The following is a 23760-nucleotide window of genomic DNA, read 5'->3' as shown; positions in this document are numbered from 1 at the left end:
CAGTTGCTGTACACTTAGTGAGATCTCGGCTTCCCAGTGACTTCCATGAGCAAGATAATACAAGTGTAACAGTCAAAGCATTTGCCTGATTCGGCAAAGTTGTTCATTATTGTTTTTCACATTAAATATATCTTATAATATGCTATTACAGAGTACCTCTAAGGGTAATGCTGCTTTTATAGAAACTGAGAAAACAGTAGAACACTAACAGAGCATTTGTAAGTCTGCTAAATTTTAGTAGATGGTACTTTTTAAGAAAATAGGACTAAACTAATAGCATGGAGATCACTAGAACTCCTCAGACCTACTAATAAGCAACTGAATTACCAGAGCCCTCCAGTCAAGGTGTTGTTAACGCAAACAGTATATTTTTATTCTGTGGGAGGGCAAAATTCCCACTGGATTTTTATTAAATAATTGTCTTTTTCTGCCGCCTTGATTTGTGAGCAATTGAGGACTTGGAACAAAACAAAGAAAACCAGAGCTCTGAGGAGCCTGTGTAAGTAACTGCAGCTTCTGAGGGCAAAACCCCAGTTACAGCCAGTACTTATTTGCTTTCTTGATAAGAAAAACCTGATTTTGCAAGCCCGTGTATGTGAACACCTTTAGGCGTACGAATACCACCACCAACGAGCTCTGTAAGCTTTTACAAGGGCAACCTCTCAGTAACACCCACGGGGCAGGACGCGAGTTGCAAAACCGGGCCGTTCATCAAGGCCTCCGACGTCTGGAGAAGGCGAAGGCATTACGTGCCCTGACCGCGCTTCGCAGGACCCCGGTTCTTCGGGGGATTCACACTGGGCAGCGACTTGAGCGCGAACACAGAGCCTTCCCAACGCGCCCCTCCGCGGGCGCACCGCCCGCCCGGCCCCTCCGCGCCCCGCTGCCGGCAGCGGCCTCTTGCCGCCGAGCTCCGCTCCGCTCCGCTCCGCTCCCCGCCCCGCCCCGCCCCGCCCCGCCCCGCCCCGTCCCGCTCCTGCGCCTCCCCGGCGCCTCCCGGCGGGAGAGCGCCTCGGGGCCGCCCCCCGCAGCCAGAAAAGCGGCGGCTGCTGCGGGGAGAGGCTTGAGCAGAGGAGGGGGCCGGGCCGGGACGGGCCGCCTCGCCTGCCGCCTTCCCGCTACCCTCTTCTGCGGGAGCCGTGCCGGAGGCGAGAGGAGAGCGGCGGGCTACCTGGAGCGAGGGCTGTCTTAGCGAAGCTGCCGTAGCCCCAGAGCGCTTTGATTAAACCGGCGCCAGTGAGTGCTCAAAGTGTAGATACTGCAGGCTTTTGAAAACTATATGTGCTTAATAGACTATCTACAAATTAAAGTTTGGTGAAGCTCTTAAAGCACCTTGTAGCTGTTGCCTTTCATGCAAGCATTTCTTCATTGCTTTAGAGAAAACTCTTAAGCCTGCTTGCCTTAATGAGTAAAGGTAAGCCGTGGCTTATTTTACCTGGAAGCCACACCGGCCGTGTTCCTCTTGCATTTTGTTTGCTTCTTAATGTTATGTGAATGTTACTTTCTTATTTTGTTTCTTAATTAATGTGTGTAGGAGATGGCTGTATGGTAACTGTTATGGTAAACGTGCTGATCCTGTAGTTGGATTTGCTTGTTGGGGTAACAAACTATGTCATTTTTAGGTCGGCCTGCAACTTTGGGTTCTTCATATAGATAAAAGTTTGCAAGGTTGGGGCCTTAAACATTACATGCAGAGCAGCTGCCTAACAGAAAATTAAATAATCAAACAACTGAACAGGGCAAAACCCTTGCCTCTTGTTCATTCTTGGTGGGGTATATGGAAAAAAAGACAAAGTTACTATATTCCTTTGTAAGATTGCTTATCCCTTTTCTAAAAAAAAAAAAAAAGTGCCTCTTTGATAGGGAGTAAATGCGTAACAAACTTTAAAATCATGTTGCAAGTTTGTACCAACTTGTGCTTTGTGGAAGAAGGTATCAAAAGTTGTGGTTTGGTTCCTCCCCCCCCCTCCCGCTCCCCTTTAACTGCACCAGAAGGTAATTAAAATAATTACTTAATATGAAACTCTGAGATCTGTGGAAGTACATGTCTTGACAAAGCAAAGGAAGCTGCAGGGTCAGTGCTTCATTGCAACTTCACGCATTTCAGCTGAAGTGTAGGGTGTTATAGGCTTAGCTTGGGAAGCAGTGCAAAGTGTGTGCCTGAAGTAAAGAGTGCTCTTAGAAATGTTTCCTTTTTTGTGTGTGTGTACTGTTTCTTCTTTCAGACAAACTTCCTCTGATCCTGGGTGTGATAAAGGTTAATACTGTTAGATGCAAGCCAAATAGAAGAGGTTACAATGTAATATAAGTTGTCTTACTATAACTAGAAAGCCAATGGCAATTTTACTCAGACTCGGTTGTTGTAACAGGACTGGCTGTAAGGTAAGTACCTACACTTAAACTGTTACAAAAATTAATTTTGAAATGCACAAGCCTTAAAGTTCTCTTTGAATGTTACCTGAGTAGAAAGACCCAAGAGGCTGAGGTGTGTATCTTTTGTCATCTTGTGGGCATGAGTGTGTGTGTTTGTATTTTAAATGTAATGAGTTACTGTGAATGTGAACACTACTTGTTTTCTGCCCTTGCACAATCCAGCTATTGTGATATGACCACATTTAAATGAGCAGGAGAAGTTAACCTAAGCTCTTTTTCTGAACTCTGAGGGAAGGTGACTCTTGGACAGCAAGGCTGTCTGCTTTTGCTTTGCAAGAGTATATTTCTAAGGAGAGACAGCACGAACACCTTCTGTTAATACAGCTTATTCTCCTTTAGATGGCTTTTTCCTTTTCCACTTGCCCTCGTCTGATGGTGCTCAGGAGAAAAGTTCTGGCTATGATAGTTTTTGTACCTTTGAATTGACAATATGTTTGCCTTGCCCTTCCTCTCATCTCCTCTTCCTCTCTGAAACTAGTTTTAGATTTCCTACTGTGCACCTAATGAAGTTCTGTTAAACAGCTGAAAGAAGAGAATATCTGTGAAGAGATCCTGAGTTTGTGTGTGAACATTGTGCCCTTGAGGAGTTAGGCTGCCAGGGCTTTCTTAGCTGTTGATACCTGCAGGGACTGGAGGAGTTTTTTTCAACACAGGAGGGAGTAACTTACTGCTCTCCATTTATCCAAATCCAGTTACTGTAAAATTGTGAGATGTAATCAGGAGAATAAATTCCCATGTATACTAAATATTATTAAAAGATTCCCACTAAATTTTAGTATGGTTGGTTCAGGCGTTCAAAGATTCTGGTCCTAAAATTATAGCACTCATTTTTTCCAATCATTTCTTGTTCTTTCCTCCTCTCTCCTTAGGAGGAGAAGGACATGACTCCTGAATGAATGGGATGATAAATTCTAAATGTTCAGACAAGTGTAGTTGTATTGCGTTGAAACTTTACAGAAGCTGGTAGCTATTATTATGAGCAAACCTGTTATTTCTCTTTGCAATCTGCCTTGCCAGGCAGAATCTCTTGAGGTTAAGCCACAGATAATTACTTTGGCCTTTAACCATTAATTGTTTGAATTATCACAGAGGTGTTCTTGTCTTGTCATGGTCCATCATAAGTATGAAGAATGCTAGCTACTTCATCTCCATTCATACTAACTGAAACGGTTGTTTCTAGTTCACTCTTTCAGGAATATCTACTGTAGGTTCTTAGTGAGCTTTTCTTGGCTGCCTCTTATTTAAAATAACTGTTCTGCATCCCACTACTGTTGGAATAACTGGCTACGCGTGGAGCACCTTTGGGACCTCATTCTGATTTTTCTAATGACTTTCCTCCAGATTTCTGGTGGGTTGCATGCAATGTAAGTTCCCAAAAAAGGGTGCTCTAACAAAAAACTCTATTTCTGTCTTGAGTTCTGACCTGCCCAGCAAACATATAGAATAACTTGGTAGTATGGCTCAAGAAATGCTTGACTGAAACTTCAGATTACGTTAGAAGTCAGCTGTTAGTATTGAGTAATCTCTGTATGAAATCGAATTTTACAATTATAATCAAGTTCCATATGAAATGAATATTAATGGACATTCCAATTACTCAGCTTCCTTGGAAAACCTTAACTTCTGTCTAAAGCATTTTGCCCAAGTTAGGGGAGGGTGATGAGATGATGACTATCACTCTGTATTTTTTTTTTCCCCCCCTGTTAATTAGAGGGCTGTATTATAAATAGCTTCAAGTACACAATTCTCTCCCTCCCTCCACCCCAAGAGTGACACGATATTTGAAACACCATTAGAATTACAGGTAATGATGAAGTTTCTTTGAACAAACTTGTTCTGAAGCTTTCTTTCCTGCCAGGGTGTGTGAGTTATGTATTATACTGAAGATTTAAGTAGGGAGGGTGAGGGAGGCAATAACAAATTTGCAGTCATGCTTCAAAGTAAAGAGTATTGAAGTATATTTTCCATTCTAAATAAATGGAATATATAGCTATAGTGGCTGTAGAACTCTAATCAGACAAAATAGGAAACCATGTAATCTTACAGAAGAAGAGGTGACTGTTTTATATAGGAGTGACCTGTTGCTTGCCAGTGGCTAACTGTTGGTTGGTTGGGGTTTTTCTGTTTAGGAAAACAGATGATCTATTGTGCAAATACTTGGCTGAGGATGGATATAATTGCTTATTGATCTTCAGCCTGAGTATAAAGATGCTTTGTCTTGTCCCTTCTCAGAATTGCTTATTGCTGATTTGTTAGTTTAATTAGGTATCTTCCTTAGGTGTTTTTTTTAATATTGTTCATTTTTTAACTACTACTTATATGTTCTCAGCTTTCCAGACTAACTCACTCTTTCCTTCTCTTGGCCAGACTGTCATATTTATGAGGGCTGTTTTGTGCTCTTGTAACAGGTACTTTTTTAGAGCTAAAGGAGACATCTTAAGCTACTTATAGGAGGAAGTTCTGGGCATCTCTTGGATTTCCGTTCTTCCTTGCTGCATGTTCAGATTTTGTGTCCTTGTCTTTCTTGCTTGTTATGATTGGTGTGAAGCTTGTTTTGAACAGGACTTAGTTGAAGGCTGAGGGCCTGTGTGCATGTTGCAAAAGGGGGTGGGGAGGCACAGTGAGATCCTAGCTGAATTAGGAGCAGCAGATGAGTGATTGTAAACTTCTATTTTTGTCTATTCCAAACTACAGTTTTAAATATGACGTTCTATTGTGTTATAAAAAGGGTTTTACTATGGTATCTGAGTTAAAGTCCAGAGTTCTTTAATCTGAAATTAAGGAATAATTTCTTAAAGCTTGACTTCTCTAGAATGTTGACCTGTTGTACTGTTTTTTTTTCTACAATAACAGTTTAGTAGATATTTTCCTAAAAATGCAAAAAGAATCTTTAACCACAGAATGATTGATGTTGTAAGAGTGTTTCCCATCTTCCCTCTGCCTCTTTTACTGTGTAAGTGGAGAACGTAGAGTGCCACAATGTATTTCCAGATTAAAGGAGGAAAGGGGCTTCTCAAGGCAACTGAATAAGTGTTTTTTTTTTTTTGAGGAAGGCTAAATTTTAATATGGAAATTACTGTCCTTTATAGGATCTTGCCCTCATTTTTGAATGTGCATAGAGAAGATTGCTCTTCTACAGCTAACCCTGTTTAAAAAAGAAAAAATGTTTTAAAAAAATGCTCTTCAGTACAGTACTTCTTTCAGATTTTGGCTTTTTTCATTCTTTTCATCTTTACTTCTTCCTCTTTCTGTTCTGCCAGCTTCTGAGTCAGTTGAGTCTGCCAAAGAATATTTTTTGTTTTGTTTTAAATCCCTACCACATCCTCTGCTACTTAAACTAGAATACTAACCTACTCTTTTTCTTGTCTCTGTGGTATGCAGCCTTATCTCTTCTAGCAGCAACTTGTTTTGAAGACTTCACTGGTACATATAAAAGCTGCTTTAATGTCACTGTTGTACTGAATCTTAGTTTTTAGCTTCCTATAGGCTTCCTTAACTTATGAATTAAATCATGTTGATGTAGATTTGTGACAGTTTGGAGAAGTATTGGAACTAGAAGGAAAGGCTTACTCTAACTAGAAGTTAAAGATATTATCATAATGTTATCTTGAATATTTGGGAGGAGGAGTTGAGTGTTGGGTTTTTTTTTTCCTAGTTCCTGAAACGTAACTGTTCAACCCCTTCTCCCCTGTGATTTTCTTTTGTTTACTGGTGTAAAGTTGCCAAGGAGCTCTTATGTTGAAGTACAGACACCCTGGGTACTGTGGATTTTCACCACTGAATGTATGAGAACTTTGGAAAAGTTAATATTGATGACTCTTAGAGAGTATATAAGACTAATGACATGCCTAGTCTTCATTTGACTGCTTTTTAGGTATTGGAGTTCAGTCTGAAATGGCTCTGTGCCTTTCTTATCTTCATGTCCATGTGTGCTGTCAGGGAGCTTCATAACCCGATACTTCTTATCACTTGGTGCAAAATGGGCATGGCTCTTCCAGAAGGCAGACCTACTTGCCTGGTATATGTTTCACTAGAGCTGATAACCCACTTCTTGTGCCCAAGGATTGAAAGGAAGTTTATCTCTGTTCTCCTGGCCTTTTGGACATGCAAATACTTTTTCTTGTTGGCTGAGGCGTTCTGTAAACTACAGTACAACTGTAAACCCTGTGTGCTGCTGAGTTACAAAAGAATTACAACAGTTTTTTTGAAAACAGCTTTGTGGCAGAGCAAGAATGCTGGAATCGGGGCTTCATCTAACTTTTAGGCTCTTCGGTCCTACTACCCTACATGTTTTTTATGTATACTGTTCCCATAATGAGAGTGTGAGAAGCAATGATATTGTTTGACTAATTGTCTGGAGGTCCAATATCCACAAGGAAGAGTTCAAAGGAAAAGCCTTGTGCTTGTCTCCAACAAACATGCGTATTTCTTTGTCTAAATCTTTATACCAAACTCCCACTCTTTTGCATGTACAACATCTATTTCTGACTTTTGGCAACTTCAGTTTCCCTGCAGAAAGAAGAATTTGTTACCTGGGAATTATTTGTCATATGTGAAGAAATAGACACGAGTTGTGGAAACAAAAGGCAGCCTGCAATGATGCACACTTTGGAGCTATGATTAATAAAAGAGTGGGCTTGATACTACTACTGTGTAGTTCCTCAGTACTGTGGACCTGTATACATCAATGAAACATGTTTCAAGATCCATCTGTCCTGTGCAGATGTTTAAGGGACTTGGTGGGGTTTTTTTGAGAGAGAGAGAATGGGAGAGGTGTAAGCAAAAGAAATCTAAAAAGCGGTGTCAAAATGCACTGAGAGAAATAATCCACCCAGTGGAAGGAGGGATCCATCTACTCTCTGTACTCTTGATGGCCTGAAACACGATATCTGTGAACAGTCTTGCAAAGTCTGGCAGTTATCAGAAGTGCATGTTCCTTTTAGCTTCTGCAGCTGGGAATGGTGTCTTCTCATGCATGCTTTTGTTTTAAACATGTTTTTAAATTTCAATATTCAACTGACTCTTCTAAAGATGAGTGGTGACCTGTAAAGTAAATGTTTGTTGTATTTAATTGCCTATAACTCTTACTCTATATAGATGGAGCTGCCTGGCCTTGCTTTTGCTGTTTGGATGTTTGTTTGCTTCTGTGCATCTGTGGATGGCTATCCAAGTGGAAAAGTAAGAGAAGCCTGCACTAGCATGGTACCCTGTCATGGTAGCTCTCCACAACCGTCACCTGAGCACACCATTACAGTGAATAGGACTGAATTTAAACCAGGGGACAACATAGAAGGTATTGTGTCAGTTATAGCTCAAGAGTTTAATTTGCTGTTTCTTTGTGTTATAGCATGTCTTTACTCAGCTAGCTATAGTAGATCTATCTAAGCAGTTGAATCTTGTTCAGGTGATCCATTTAGCAGTCATTCAGTACTTGTAAAATGAGCTTCTGGTGGTCATTGTTGAAATATTTCATTCTTCCTTTGGAGAATATTTCAACTTCCTTTTATTTTTCTTCTTGTTTCAGTTCACCTCTCTGGACCAGATTTTGAAGGATTTTTCATACAAGCCCGGGATGCAGAACACCTAGATAGCCCCGCAGTTGGTTCTTTCATGTTAGTTGACCGGAGACTTTCTCAGCTTCTGACATGTGGCCGTACCAAGGTATAGTCTAGTGTCTTAAAATGGGACGTCAGACACTGAGGTGTTTGTACTGGACCATGTCTGTAACAGGACAGAGCTAAGCTATGTAATCTTCTTTGAGCTCAGTAAGTATCTCAGGAAATTGGTCTAACTTGCAGTATAGAGGCATGTCTCACTGCAACTCTGTCAAACTGTTCTTATGAGCCATTTAAACTATCCTGGTGGTAAGAAGGCTATTGGCTGCTGCAGGAAGATGCAGCATTCATAATGTAACTTTCGCTTGTGCACAATGAATGTAGTGTGTTCTCGTACTTAATATTAAAAAGAGGAGGGCATGCTGTATTTGCTTTGAAGAGGACAGTTGTCAATAATTTTCCATGCTTGTTAAGACCAGAGAAAATGTCTTGCAGCAAGGAAAGTTTAGGTCAGTTATTGAGGTAAACAAACACTAGAACAGACTATGGTCTTTAGTGTTTCTCTGTCAGTTACTGTTAATGGAGTCTTCTTAGTAACAAGTTAGATCACAATCTTCAATATCCGTTTTAGATAAATTGATTCTGCCTCATGTGCAAGAGATGTGAACTCTGACTAGGGTTTTAGCAGCCTGCTTGAACTTCATGAACATGTACAGTGTCATCTGAGCTGGTGTGGACAAAGTTCTCAGTTGGCCTAGATGTATTTTTTTTTTCCGCTTTATTTCTACCACCTGCCCCCCCCCCCAGTGGCATCCAACTAACGCATTCATCAGTGCTGTAAAGCCATGGGGATGCCTGGGTTGTGCCCTCTGTGCTCTGAGGACTTAGTTCTGTGCTGCGTCTGATCTGTTTATCTTGTGCAAATAACTCTCTGACCCCAGGACTACTTCTGGTTTTTGTCCTCTGGAATACTAGTTTTATTCTCTCTGTACAGTCATTGCACTGTCCCTTCATGTTCCTACTATACAAAAAATGGAGCATTATCACACCGTTTCTGCATAAATGCTGCAGGGACCTCTGTCTCATCACTGGAGTCTTCTGGATTGAAGGACCTCTAGAGTTGTTCCTTTTAGCCTTAAAGTTTGTTAGTACATCTAAGGTTCAGTGGTAGACTTTATCTGAGTTGATCATGACTGACTTGGGAAAAGCCAGTTGGACTGGGTCTGTGCAGTGTAACAGTGCAGTGTCTGTTCAGGATTTAGCTGCAGCCTGTGATGACTATTAGCTGAAATTTCCTTAGTGCATATCCGCTGTGTAACTCTTGATATGTATGTGTTTTCAGAATTCAGCTGTCAGTCACACAAGTAAAGCAAAAAAGAAATACATAAAAGTTTATTGGATTGCTCCTGGAGATGCACCAAAACGTGTACAGTTTCTGTAAGTAAATCTAGTATTAGTTCTAGTTTATTGAAATGCAGATAAGGTAAACCTGTACCATTGTCTATGTCAAATATTGGCCAGCAACTGAAAAGTATCCTTGGACTAATGGCCTGAAAACTCAACACCTCTTGCTTGCTGCAGAGTATACATTAATGCAGACACTTGTTCTTTACGGAAAGCTTGGAGATGATTGGGTTTTTTTTTTTATTTTATTTTTTTAATTTTTTTTTGTGGGGGGAGTAGAACGAGATTCAGAGACCAGTTTCTTTAGTATTTCTGGTTAACTGCTCACCTCTCATGCCTGTAAAATACAGTGTTAAGAATCTTCTTCTGTGCTTGTACCTAACAAAATGGTATGTGTACCCTCCTGTTACACTGCTAGCTTTTTGGGAACTAATGGATGAAATCTATGCAACTCTTCTCTCAGATTGTAATCCGTGCCACAGGCATGAATGTTTCTTATATCCAGTAGAGCATGCAGTAGTATGTTTTAAAATTATTTTTCCACTGAGATTCCAGATATTTTCCTACTTCAATCCCTAAAATGGTAGAGGTCTGCATAAAGATGGGGATTTTACAACCAAGTTGAACAAACTATAGAAGCTTTTCCTTTTTGCCTTTTCTTTGAAAGTAACAATCAGGTGTTGATGTATTCAGTAATGACTCTGTGTGTGTTGTGTTTAAGAGCCACAGTTGTGAAGAAATACAGGACTTTCTGGGTGAAGATTCCTGGTCCCATTGTTTCTCAACCTAATGCGCTGTCCCCAACAACACCCTTGCATGCAACGTCAGAGGCTATATTAACTTCGCACCCGGTTTCCTACTTATCAAAACCAGTAAGTAATTATAAAACTAAATAATGCTATCTTAACGCTTGCAATCAATGGAATTTAATGAAATAACATTGATACAGCCTATTGACAGAAAGGGAGAGATGATGGATGAGTAACTTAGATATCAGAGACCAAGAACATAGATACCCTGTTATGGTAGTTGAGTTGCCTGAACTTGTGTGAGTTAAATGTTGTCACACCACACATGGGTCAAAAGGTTGATAGAACATGTAGAACTTAACGGTCAGAAAATATTATGAATACCTGGGAAGAGAGATGGGAAAAGATTTGCTCTGGTCTTAACTAATAATTTCCTATTTAGTAACTGCAGGCTCAGACACTTCCTTCTATGAGTTCATCTGTGTTACTGACTTCCATCAATGACTCTTGAATGGATTGAGCAAGCATCACCTTTTGATCAAGAATAAATGTGACTTCTAATCCATGTATTTTTCTCATTGTGTATCAGTGGAGTTGCTACTTCAAAAAGGAAACAAAAAGCTGGTCTTCCCTTCTTTTCTTCTTCAGCCTACAGCTGATATTACCCCTCTAAAAATTAAACCAAAGGAAGTTTCTCTGAAGTTTTTACTTTCTCTTCAAAGTTACTCTATTATAATGTCTTTAAAGTGAAAATTCAGCTTGAGTAGAAGTACAGCTTGGAACTTGCCGTCATTTTACCTACTAGTCCTGGGGTAATTGTAGGGATGGGTTAAGAGATTGGTATGTAGACATAGATGGCATTTCTTTGCTCTTCCTTGTACGCTTTCTTCTAGAATGGAGTAGAAGAGGAGGAAGAAGAGGGAAACTCTTGTTGATTATGACTTGTTTGTTTGCTTAATTGTCTAGTTTAATGCATCAGGTTGTGGAAGTACGAAGTTCTGCATTAGGAACCCTTCAAACTGTGATCCCGAGAGTGCTTCCTGTTTCTTTCTATCCTTCCAACGAGAGAAGAGTTCAGTATTTATTGAAATGAGTGGTCCAAGTGAAGGATATTTAGCATTTGCATTGTCCCATGACCAATGGATGGTGAGTGTCCTATTCTACTTCTTTAGTTGCTTTTGTGATCTTAGTAAAGTTTGAAAACTAGCAAAACATGCATATGGAAAACTGAAATGCTGCTAGATGTCACACAAAGTAACTTCTCTCCCATAGTGCTGAAGCACAGGTTGCCTTTTATAGGTGGGTAGTCAGTTTTAGCTCAGGACTGACTATTTGCAGTAGAATTTCCCTGTGGATATCTGTCTTAGCAGAATCCAACTTGTCTGATTGCACAGTAGCTGACTGGAATTCTGGGTTAGATCAATCTTTTTTTGTTACCTAGCCAAAACCCCTCACCTGTCAGAAGCTGAGTTGCTATGCTTTCTGAAAACCATTTGCATTTCATCATTGTTTGTACAGGATTGACTCCATTCAATCTTAAAAAGTGTTTAGAGGTCCTTTTTTCTAATTGGTGTTAAAGTGAAGGGACGCTGCTGTTGACAAATGCATAATCCATAAACTAACTGTTGCACAAAGGAGATGTTGTTTATATTCATGTCCCTAGTGCAAGAACACTTGATTCTTAACAGTACTTTGTCTTTACAGCTCTGAGGAAAACAAGCTTTTAACTAAAGAGGGTTTTTAAATAACATTAACATCCATCTCTCATCTGGTTAATTTAGTAAATCTAAGTAAAGAAACTTCTGATAATATGGTTGTTACCCCGGGAGGAGGGGAGTGTAAATCATAACATGCCTTACTGTGTGTCATGTGTTTGACTTAATGTGGTTCCTCTGTAATACTGAAGTGTTTGAAAGCTGGGAAATAATAGCTTGACAGCTAGAGAAATCTGTCTCAGGTCTTGTTGCATATATTAAATCAAAGAGCTTTTGGGGACTGCCAGTAGTGGTTTTTATTGGGCTATAAATACCTTTTTCTTTGAAACTCTCCAGGGTGGTGATGATGCATATCTGTGCATTAATGAGGACCACCGCATTCATGTAAGCACTGCCTATCTGAAGGGACGAAGTCCTCCTGTTTTGGATTCAGAGGTACATTTGAAAACAACTAAGAAACTGCTACAATTGTAGGTTGGAAGTAATGAATGGTATGCTGCTGCTTTGTGATTTTATTTTGCACAGCAGCTGTAAATAGTAGGGTGGATCCATAATTCTTTAAGGTGAGATTGGCTGGGCTCTTACTTCCTACTAAATGTTACCTTTAGAAGTCTAAATTTAATTTTTAAAAATAAGTCATGTGGTGGGAGCTTACTCTGTTAAGGAGCTTTGTGCCCATTATTACTCTGTCCCTTTGCTAGAACTGGAGTTGCAATCAAGATACCTTGGGTTAAAGGTTGAAAGGGAAGGAGGGATTGTTGTTATGAGCTGGAAAAATTGGTGGTAATAAGGCCAACCCTGATGTCGTTGTGCTGACTTACTGACATACCTTCTAAGTTGGTATGCAAGAGATTTTTGTCATCCTCCCCCCCCGCCCCCCCCCCCCCCCGATCACTGCTGTTCTTTCTTTATGCACCAATGACACCCTTGTCTTTTGCAGGGTTACTTTCAAGGTAATTACTCTGCCGGTCTGAAAAGACTGGGTGTTAAATGTCTCCTGTTCCACAGAATGCCCTTGAGGATGTGTCATGGAGGCTTGTGGATGGTGTTCTTCAATGTTCTTTTGGAAGGAGCATTCGTCTTCCTGCTTATAAAGGGAGATTTAATCTGGATGCCAGTTACTACATCTTTCTGGCAGATGGGGAAGCCAGTGAAGGTAAACTTGACTTGCGTACGGCTGCTTTTCTTTGAATGGCTCTAAATGAGTTAGTAACCCGTATGTAAGATATGGCTTAGCTGAGAATTAGTATCTGAACTAAGGTTTCCAAGTTTGAGGCACTCTAGTCTAGTCATCTTCACTGCCTCTCTGATCACGGGTTTGCTTTTGGAAGTTGTAGTAAATTTACTCATATATGTGTGTTGTATACCCGCTTGATGCTAGGCACTGTTATTTTCTTGAGTCCTGGCCACATCTTTTTGAAATGGAGCCTAGCATCAAAGGGAATTATTCTTCGTGTCTTGTGTGTGTAGCAGAGAAAGCTATTTTCTGTAGAGGGGTGAGTTGGTTCTTGTACATTAAGTATGCAAGACAGCTTAGGTGACATCTTAGGTTCTTACCATATTGTGTGTCAGAAATTTAGTTTGTATGATTATGCTCAGTGGTCACAACAGGGCTTGCATTCATAAATGAGTGGGCACACTTACAAGTGCAGTGGCTTTCATCAGCCATAAATAAACCACTTTATGTCACTGCTTAGGTGGACTAATATACAAACATCGTCGTCAGCCTCTGATCACCAGTGGAATATACAATGTCACAGGCCTTCCTCAGGATATTGGAGGTTCCCGGTCCCCACGACTTATCAAGGCTCATGGTAAGCTGCAACTTCTAGTTTTGTCTTCCAGTTCTAGACTTGCTGAGACTGGAGAGTTAAGTTTTCCTCATTACCGCAGAGTAGGTATTTCCTCTTGTCTTTCTGGCACTCGTGTCATATATACTGTTGGCTATCAAGATCTGAGACTGTGAAGACAGAGTAAAGTTGTTAATTTTTCATTTCAAGACCAGCATTATAAGATTCTTTTTGCACAGGAAAATGAACCTGCATTTGCATTTTCTCTTACATTTATAATTAGGACTTGTTTCTGTTTACCTCTCTCTGGTTTAATTTGTTCTAGTTGCACTATTGGTTTAATTCTATTTGAAATGAGAAACCCCTTGACTGACAGTCCAGAGCCATTGAAGTTAATGAGAATTTTTTCCTCTCATGGTACTGGACTTTAAAGCAGGCCGATGAGAGAACTATCACTCATTCTTTGTCAAACAAATTGTAAGAAATGTCACCTTTCATCCTCTGATGTCTAAGCTGGTGACAGAACAGCGTCTCTCACCAGTGTGTACTGACTGTACTGGCACATATGGAATGTGCCGTAGCCAGAGCTGCTCTGTTGCGCTGTGTGGGCATAGTATGGTTATCTTTTATATGGACGTTTCTGCCCACTAGCAAGATAAATGCTATGAAGTTGTAGTCTGAACCAGGTGATTAAAAACTTATCACTGGTGAATTCTGACCATATGCGTATGGACTAAACTATTACATCGTCTTGGAAGCTGTATTCATATGCAGCTAAATTACTCACGCTTACCTTGTATTTTTTTCAATTTTCAGGAGCGCTAATGTTTGTTGCTTGGATTACCACAGTTAGTATTGGTGTTATTGTTGCACGATTCTTCAAACCTGTCTGGTCTCATTCATTCCTGTTAGGAAAGGAGATGTGGTTTCAGGTGGGCAAAATCTCTCCATATCTCCAGCTGTATTTTCTAGCTTTATTTTAAGCAGAATTATAAACCTACTAGATCCAAGACACAGTAGATTAAACTTCATGTATTTATCTTTCTTTAACATTATAAAATGGAACAATTACAAATCAAAACTTCGCTTACTTTACTAGTAAAAGCAAAGTCTAAAGAGGACATTACGAACATCTTTAACTGTAGATCTGTTAAATGTATTTTAATGGCATATTAAGAAAGCTGGAGAGTTTCTAAAAGCAAACTTAACTTTTCTAGGTGCATCGTATGCTTATGTTGACCACAGTCATGCTTACAAGCATTTCTTTTGTATTGCCTTTTATATACCGAGGAGGTTGGAGCCAAGTAAGTGTGTGCTTTTGTTTTGTTTAACTCAAGTGTAAAGGTTGGACCAAATGAATGAGAAGGAGGTCCACTGATGACTAACATGTTACAACTATGGCTGAGGAAATTGCTGTGAAAGCTGTCCTTAAGTAGGCCGATTTCAAATACTAGCAACACAGAAGAGGAATGTTACCTCCTTTTAACTACAATTGAAAAACTTCAGTACTTTCCTCTCTCCCTCTTTCTCCCAAATAAAGTCCTTGCTCACAGTTTCTTTATGTACTAAATCGGTCTTCCTTCCCATTTCCTTAGAGAACTTCAATTTGGGAGGGGAGTGAGGATGGGACGACTGACTTACTAACATAGTAAACCTGCTGGGAATAAGTGTATGAACTTGGAGTAACTGATATCCAGTGATTAAGCTTATACCTGCTGCTGTCACCTGTATAATATTTGGTGCAAGGTGATACCAGAAATTGGAAAGTCTAGAAAGTATCTTAATTAAATATGGTAGAAGAATGTGGTCACAGTTATGAGCTAGGGAAATTGAGTAAAATGTTTCAGGGTTAAGATTAGAACAGATAGGTTGAGAGGCGAGACCAGTGCTGGGTGGAGTTAAGAAATAGGCCTCTCCTGAAGACACAGAATTGAGAATGAAGAGCTTGGAGCATAGCTTCTTCAGTCATATTGCTCTCTGCTCTTCAGCTGGTAGAACTTCTCAATACAGCAAAAAGGCAGGGCAAACACTGGGCAGGCTTCCCAGTGTCTCATGCTGCTAGGGAGAACCATCTCCATCCAGCTGCAGGGCAGCTTACTGTGTCCTGTTGCCTCTGCCAGTCTAAACACAGTGCTGCTCCACCATTGTAACTTACTAATACAAGCATAAAGAAAAAAAATGCCAAAAAGTTGATAATTTTGTATATCTTTATATAGATATGATATTAAAGAAAAATGTCCTGTGTTTAGCAAGCAGGCTTTCATCCCTATCTCGGCTGTACTGTGATGGCTCTGACAATCTTTCAAGCACTTATGGCAGGTTTCAGACCATCTCGTCATGCACCAAGGTACTCGCAACTAACTCATTAAGTTACAGCCACGGGAATTAAATAATGTGTTTGTTTAAATAAATAAATCAAAGAACATTGTTACCTACTTTAAAGATACCTTTTCAATATAAGAAGAATTTTTATTCTCCCCTGCCCCCTGCAACCTATGTAATCAATAAAATGCTTTTAATTGTTTTGTAGGAGGCAATTGTTTAACTGGTTTCACTGGAGTACTGGTACAACAGCTAGAATACTAGCTGGTGAGTAGGAGTAATGGTTGTAACTTCCTTTTAAGTGATTTAAAGGAACTTTGTTCATTGTATTGGCTATTGCTTGTCTAAAACATCTATGGACATCCAGTCCAGGCATCTCTGAAGATTCTTTTTCTTGCTGGCCATCCTCTATGTGAGTTTTAAGTGGCCATCAGGTGCAGCTTTAGGGAGAAAAAGTGACTATGTAAAACTAAAGAGATTACAGACAAATCTGAAAGATCTCTGTAATGAGGACCTGTTCTTATCTTGAGTAATTTCTTTTTGTCTTGGAAGATTTGAGGATAGTGTTCTTACAGTAACATAGTTCAATGTTATTTAATGGTGGAGGGGAAACTCGCTTACAGAACTAAGCTGGGCTTAGTTCTATTAATAGTGACAAGTTTCCACAGGCAGCTTAAGCACAAACGTTGCGGTGACTGTGGTCTTGTTGGTAGAGTCCCAAGTGCTAGTGTTTGTGTGACTGGGATGTGATAGGGCATTGAGCAGGCTGAAAACTATCTTGGCCTTCTCCTTTCCTCCCTGCCTTCCCCCTCACACTGCCAAAAAAAAAAAAAAAGAGCTTTTACCTGCATGGACTCCTTTTAACCTCATTCCCCAAGCAGCTGTAGGCAGCTCATGGGAAATCTATTGCCAAAAGTGTTGAGAGCATTTTTTTAATTACCCTGACACAGCACTCTTAGTGTCTTCTTATCTTGTTTTTACTGACTAGTGGTGACTATGTTCTTGGGAATGGATCTACCAGCACTTGACCTGCCAGACCCATGGGACACCTATACAATGATTGGTTTTGTAGCTTGGCATGTTGGTATTGATGTTCTTCTGGAAATACACAGCTACTGTCTCGTACGTAAAGGTACAAACCCAATAAAACTCCTGTTGTTACCTTGCTTGCTGAGGATTGTGCAGAAAATGTAACAGAGTGGATTGAGTTTCAGGAGGTGTTCTTCGGCCTCTAACCTGGAAGCTAAGGGGGAATAACTCTCGAGTAATGGTGTCATATCTTCTGTACAAACTAATATGGGAGTAAACCAGTTTTCAAGACCGGAGTGTTCTAGAAAAATTGGTTTTGTGCTATTCTAAATAGTAGCCTCTTATTTCTCAAATCACAGTCCATAGGAGCAGACTGAAATGTGTAAGTATTTTCCAAGAATCTGTCACTGTTTGCCCCAATTTTGATCCCAGGTGGATAGGTACAGTCCAGGTTAATTCATGCAGATTTAGTCTGCATTTTATTGTGACAAAATGCTGGTATGAATGGCTGTTGTTGCATGAGCAAAATGATCAGAAACTTGAGCACAAACACTTGCAATTTTGGGTGAACAGGGGAATGAAGGTGAAATCCTGACTCCAGTATGTCTAGTGAAGAGACTGGTAGTAACTTCATTGGAAATTCTTAGCTTCGCTGGCTGGTGTCACTGAGAGATGACTGTGCACATGTAAATGACCTGTATCTAAGGCAGAGATGAGACATCTGCAGAATTGAAGAAGCATGATTAGTTAAGAGGCTTTGTGAGGTGGCACGTGGAGAAGTAGTGATTGTAACAGATGTGAATTTAAATTTAACTGCAGTAATTACTTCCTAGAAATAAAGAAATGAACCGGAAATGTTTGAACAATTAATGTTCTCACGTTGGAAAATACTTCTTAATGAAATCTACTTGTTTTAAAATGAAAAGGAAAAGGTTTTAGATAAGACAAATGTTTTGTCCAGCTCAAAACTCAGTGTTTTGATGACTCACTCTAGCAAGAGACAAAATGTTTTGCCATTTCAATGTCCAGAAGTTACTTTTCATAGGTCAGCTTCAGAATAATTTTTCATTTGTACTGTGCACATGATAGTACAGGTCATGAAATATCAAATGAGACTTCCAGGCGCTTTTCAAATTTGATGCTGTATAAGATTTAGTCACAGGATCAAGACTTGTGCAGTATAAAAACGAAAAACCTCCTTCCTCTTAAGAGCAGACTTTTTTTTTTTCTTCCCACTAACAGTTGAAGTCATAGAGGATGACAGAGTACAGATACTGCAGTCACTCACATCTGCAGAAGCAGAGGTAAGTCACAGTTTCGTAAATAACTACTATAAGATGGGATGATTCTTTGTTTAAACCAATAAAAAGACTGGCACTTCTATGGCTTTTCTTCCCCTTCTCTTGCAGGGTCGTCTGTTTAAACAGATTGTGCTAACCATCTATGTCTGTGGAAATATAGTATTCCTCATTGCCTTCCTGGCAGCAATCAACCAAATATGAAATAAGTCACTGAGAATTTTGTGATGAAATATTGTGCAGTTGAAAAACCTGCAAGGAATGGTTTCTATTACAACTTTTCCCTCAACACCTCCCTGAAGATGTAATTGAAGAATAATAGCACATGTGCGTCATGCTCGGTGTTAGGGAGAACTTGAATTCAAATCTATAGAAGGATGCTGCGGTCCTGCAAAAGTTGTCTTCTGATGGAACTTTTAATGGAAGTCTTTGCCTGAGTAAGGAGTGAAGTCTCTATTTTTTTTTTTTAAGTGCAGTCATTAACTTGATTAAAGCTTACAGGTTGAGAAGACTGAGAAGATGTCCTGAAAATGCTGTTTTGATAGTCAGTTCTCCAAACCTTTTGTGAAAATTATTGGGAAAACTGGGAAGACTGATTTGGGATCTTATTGTATCTGTTCACTTTACTGTGTTCTAATGGCATGTGATGTGACAGCTTCCTGCTCATGACAGTTTTGTGCATTAAAAAAAAAAATCTTGGTGAAAAACTGTCACAAATGCAGGTTTCTGCATGAGCTAAATGCTGTTGTTTATCTTTTGCAGGTAAATGCAAAAAATATTCTCTCTGCTTTAAGAGCACTTACACAAGCATATGGGTTTGGGAACTTCAGTCCTTTAGTAAAACCACCATTTGCCTCACTCAAAATACTGTTCTGTCCCATCCCTCCCCAGTGCTTCTAAACCATAAAGAGAAAATGTGTTTGCAATATAAGTGCATTAAAACCAGTTGTACTTATCCAGAACTGAAACAGGAAGAACTTATCTGTGTGTATGGATTTCTGTGTTTTGCTGTCTATGGTTGCTTGTGGCTTCTGAATTACTTTTCCGTGTGAATAAGATGGATTTATGCCACTTGATACTTAAGTGGAAGCGAAAATATTTTGCTCAGGAATGTTGCAGTTGTATTTGCACTATTGAGCACAATGTAGATTAGAAGTTGGTTTGACTTTAGGAAAAACAGCTTCTGTTAATGTTAAGTGAGAGTCCTTTGAGGTGGCATATCTGGGAGACAGAGCTGTCTTTATAAGGATATGGGAGGGCATGTTTTTAGTCAACAAAAGGTTTATCTAAATATATGAACTAGGTACAGGGAGTGGAAAGAGACTATATTGTTTAACTTTTTTGGTTCATGGTTTGCCGAAGTATGGAAGGATACTCTTGAAACGGCATCTCAGAAATGAACCCTTAATATGACATGCAGTACAGTGCTTTGCATTTGTGTTTTGCGGCTCTGAACAGTTTGGTTCCACACCTCTTCGCTTTTGATATGGGAAAGTATCGATTTTTAGTTGTAATGCTTCCAAATATATCTTCAGGATAGGGCTACTAAGCTAGCTGGGAATAAAGGTGTTGGAGTATTGGATAGAACAGTAAATAGCGAGGCCTGGCTTGGTATAGACTGTTATAACAACATCTCTCTACTACCTGATGGCCAACTTTAAAATACTCGTAGATGTGGGTCAGGTAGTGGTTCTTTCCACTTACTAAAGCTGTCTATTCCTGTCTCCATCTCCCCAAATCCACCATGCAGCCTATTGCAGGGACAAGTCGTATTCAGAAAACTACGTGTTTGTAGTCAATGATCATCTTTTTCGCTGCTCAAGTAACTGGTTTAGCAATAAGAGCATTTATAGAGCTGGGATTAATCCCTTTGTCAGTGGCAGCAGCAGAATGGAAGTGTGTGTAAGTCGAATTGTCCCCCTTCCTCCTGGAAGCTGGAGAAGTCATGTGCAGATTGGGAAAGAGGGACTATGAAGAAATATGGCAAAACCCGGGCTGAAGGGCAAGAAGTATATGGCTAATTGTGTGGGGTTTTTAGAGAACTCTGATCTCAAAAGCCTGGAAATCACAGGCCTATCTGGTGCTAAAGTTTTGGGGGACTCTTTTGTATACCATGAGTTTAGAGAAGAAAATCTCTCAACCTAGGCACAATTGCTGGCTTTTTAAATTGAAGTCAATGCTGGATTCTTTCTGTAATACAATAGCTGTACTGTGTGTCTTTTCATTTGCATGTGACAATGAATACAGGGTTTTTAAAACATGAATGTAAATACCTTAATAAAGGCTTTTGTCTCTTTTACTAAGGTGAAAACACTATCAAATAGAAACTAGAAAAGAATAGTACTGCCTAGCAGCAAAATGGATTGTCTGTTTTCTTTGTAGGTATTGTTTTATACATTAAAGCTATCTAAGTGCTTCCTGGAGAAACTCTTATTGAAATTGAATGTTGAAGTGGTTTGTCTCTGTAATGCAGAGTTTCTTTTCCTCAAGAAGAAAAAAAAAAAAAAATCCTTGTTCCACATCTAATACAGCTTTAAAGTTGGCAAAATTGTTGGTTGCTCTTCGGATAACTTGTTCTTTGCCAGTGCTGGTAATATTGCCTAGTTTCTTATGTGAGGTCTTGCGTGCAATATTGTAACTTATTCGATGGAAAGACTTGTTGATTTTGTACAATGTTTGTTCACACCACCACCCCTGCCCTCTTCCTAGATGGCTAGTAAGCGGTAGCGATGTGTCACTGTATTCTAGTGACTTCTAAAATTTCTGGTATACTCCTTTGAAAAAAGAAGAAAAAAGTCTGTCTATGGAAGTGTTTGGTATCAGCAGGAAAATAGGTGACAGGCAGTTTGGCTCTAAAGACACTGGCAGCTGCTGTATATTTTTTTTTTTGAGTGATAAAATATTGTATAGAAGAAAATTGCTTTGCTTCATAAAGGAATCCTACCGAAGTTAAGAAAACTTCTTCACAAGAAGAGATTGAGAAAGTTTTGGTGTTCTCTTTTACTCTCAGATTAAATTTGTGATGACAAATCAACATTAGCATATTTCTTTTGGATTTTTCTAGACATGGAAACACTCCCAGTCAAGTGGAAACTTGTGATCAGTCTCACAACAAGTAGTTTGCTGTTTTGATTGAGTTGTTAGGTGCAGCCTCCAAATACTGGTCATCTGCTCTTGACTTAACTACAAATCAAGTTTCTTGCATATGTTTTGAATGAAAACTGATGCAAATAGCTCAAATGCAATGGAATTCGCTGCTACTTTGCTTTCCCTGAAATAATTTTTTTGCTAGCTGACATGCAGACTGCAGAAAGAACTAAGAAAAGGTGTGCTTTGTTTCTTTTCCTTACACTGAACGCTACACAGTTTTCTGTCTTGTCAAAAATCACAAGATGGGGAAACTCCATATTCAGTGTAATAATGCCCACGTTTTTCCTTTACCCAGCTTTGGGAAGGCTAGAGAAAGATTGCCTGCCTTTTGTTTTCCATCATGGTTTGTAACACTATGTGGCGCTCTTGTTCAAATAACAGCATTTTTACTTTGCTTGCTTTCTTTCATCTGTCAGTGAGAGATTGAGACATGTAGAGGATGTCCAAAACAGGAACTGTTCCTAGATGAACTAAGCAAAAAAAAAAAAAAATCTCAAGCTTTATTAAGAAACTCTGTCTTTAAATTCAAGCCAGTTCATACAGACAGACATTATGAAATGGGTGTTGACTTGATGTCTATGCTTAAGCTTTTGTTTGAACGGTTATGGCCTTTTGTCATGTGTGTAAACTGTGCTCTACGTGGGTACATCCCTTTCCAAGCAACTTAAGATGAATGGCAATCATCAAGGAAAAACTGCAGTCTTCTGCATTTCGATGCAGAAGTTAATATCTCAGTGATTTTAGACCTTCAGTGCAAGCTGAAGAAAGACAGGCTCCAAGTGAATAGAAGGATGGTTAAGAGGGATGATCTGCTAGTAATTCTGAGAAATTCTTTGCTCACATCAGTCTGATCCCAACATCTCTAAGGGCTATGTGTGAAGGGGGGGGCTGTTGCATTTGCTTACCTGAGGGACAGGACAGGTGCTTCAGAACACGCTCATACATGAGCTAATTCAACCACTGTGTAGCCTCTGCTGGTCTTCCTCGCGCTGTGCAGAAGTGACTTTACATATTGCAGACCACAAAAGCTGAACATTTGTGTCACACTGAACCAGGTATCTATGATAGTCATCCTGGACAAATGATACTGCACTAAGAAGGACTCCAGTTTTGGCTTTGTTTCAGAGAGACTTTGGTCTTGCTGGACCCTAGAAATTGGTCGGCTTTAATGATGAATTGTAATTTTGTATGGCATCTCTACTGACATGTGAAAAAGATGATTTGCCACCTTGTAATTCTGTTCTTGTTGATATGGGATGTGGGAAAGCTCTGGGCTGCAGCACTCAGATGATGAACATCCCTGCTTCCCAGAAGCACACAACTCTTGAATGCTCCATTTTGTGTCTCTGTTCCTCCAAACGAATGATCTAATATCCATGCTGCTATATAGCTAGTGTATTAGTGTGGGACAGTTCAGATTCATCTGGCACAAATGGAATAGTTTTAATATATGCAACATCAGAAGTGCCATATGGCAAAGCAGAGATCTGCTGAGCCCAATAGTGTCTCCAGAAGTGGTAGTAATGAGTGCTTAGAGCAGGAGATGTTACAAAACTGCAGTGATATTTTCTCTTTCCAGCAAGATCTTGCTACTTACCAGAATCTGTGCAAGGATGTCCTAAGCTAGAAACTGCAGCTGGACCATGAACTTTTGTAGTGATTGAATTTTACCTATGAAGTGTGCAATGAATTAATTAAAAAAAAAAATCTGTTAATGCTTTTGCCCTCCCCCCATTTAATTAGTCACTATGAGAAAGTGCTTCTTGTTTTTGTTTTACGCTTGCTTCTTGATGCCATTGTTTAATGACCTGTATTTTGGTTTTACCTTCCTGCCTTTATCACAGTTCTCTAGGCCTCTCATGTCTATGCCTTACTGTCTTTTTCCCTGTATGACTGCTGCTGTATTTAGCCATTTCGTGCTTCTGATAATCTTGATTACCCTTCTCTGTTTGTCTCTTCAGAGATGGCGTGACCAAACTCTACTCAAGTTGTAAACATGAAGTGCTATGCCACAGTTGTGTGTTGATTTGTTTTCCATGCTTTCCCTAATGAGTCCTAAAGCTCTCATCATTTTCATGGCTTCTGAACATGGAGTTGATACTTTCAGAGGACTATCTAAAATAATGCCAAGGAGTTTCATGCTGTGTGTGGTTAGGGTTATTTCTATTTTTTTTTAACATTACTTTTCATGTATTGGTAGTGAATTTCACTTGTAGATATACTACACGTTCACTATTGTAAAGTCTCTCTTCAGTCTCCTTTCTTTTAAACTGCTTTGAATAATATTATGTTGGCAGCAATGTTTTTGCCCCCTT

At 39.6% G+C, this 23760-nt stretch overlaps 1 protein-coding gene across 7 annotated transcripts; it reads left to right on the top strand.

The window, feature by feature from the left end:
* The first annotated feature begins 1005 nt into the window (after positions 1-1005).
* FRRS1 (ferric chelate reductase 1) lies at positions 1006-23158 on the top strand. Of its 7 annotated transcripts, none has more exons than XM_087730595.1 (17): positions 1006-1236; positions 2226-2382; positions 7531-7726; positions 7958-8094; positions 9331-9425; positions 10114-10264; positions 11108-11287; positions 12193-12291; positions 12865-13012; positions 13554-13670; positions 14463-14578; positions 14864-14950; positions 15896-15993; positions 16177-16235; positions 16957-17100; positions 18240-18301; positions 18407-23158. In XM_087730595.1, the coding sequence occupies exons 2-17, from the start codon at positions 2335-2337 to the stop codon at positions 18497-18499; spliced, it is 1830 nt and encodes a 609-aa protein (XP_087586721.1). In that variant the 5' UTR covers positions 1006-1236; positions 2226-2334; the 3' UTR covers positions 18500-23158. The 7 variants fall into 7 exon arrangements, with proteins under 7 accessions (XP_087586721.1, XP_087586722.1, XP_087586724.1 ...); XM_087730596.1 differs by having other exon boundaries at positions 1006-1414; XM_087730598.1 differs by lacking the exon at positions 2226-2382.
* The last annotated feature ends 602 nt before the right edge of the window (positions 23159-23760 follow it).

Source organism: Nipponia nippon, unplaced genomic scaffold, assembly GCF_047370975.1.
Source record: "Nipponia nippon isolate SJK-2023a ecotype South Korea unplaced genomic scaffold, ASM4737097v1 scaffold_5, whole genome shotgun sequence".
Taxonomy (NCBI): Eukaryota; Metazoa; Chordata; class Aves; order Pelecaniformes; family Threskiornithidae; genus Nipponia; species Nipponia nippon.
This window is presented reverse-complemented; position numbering and strand designations above follow the sequence as displayed.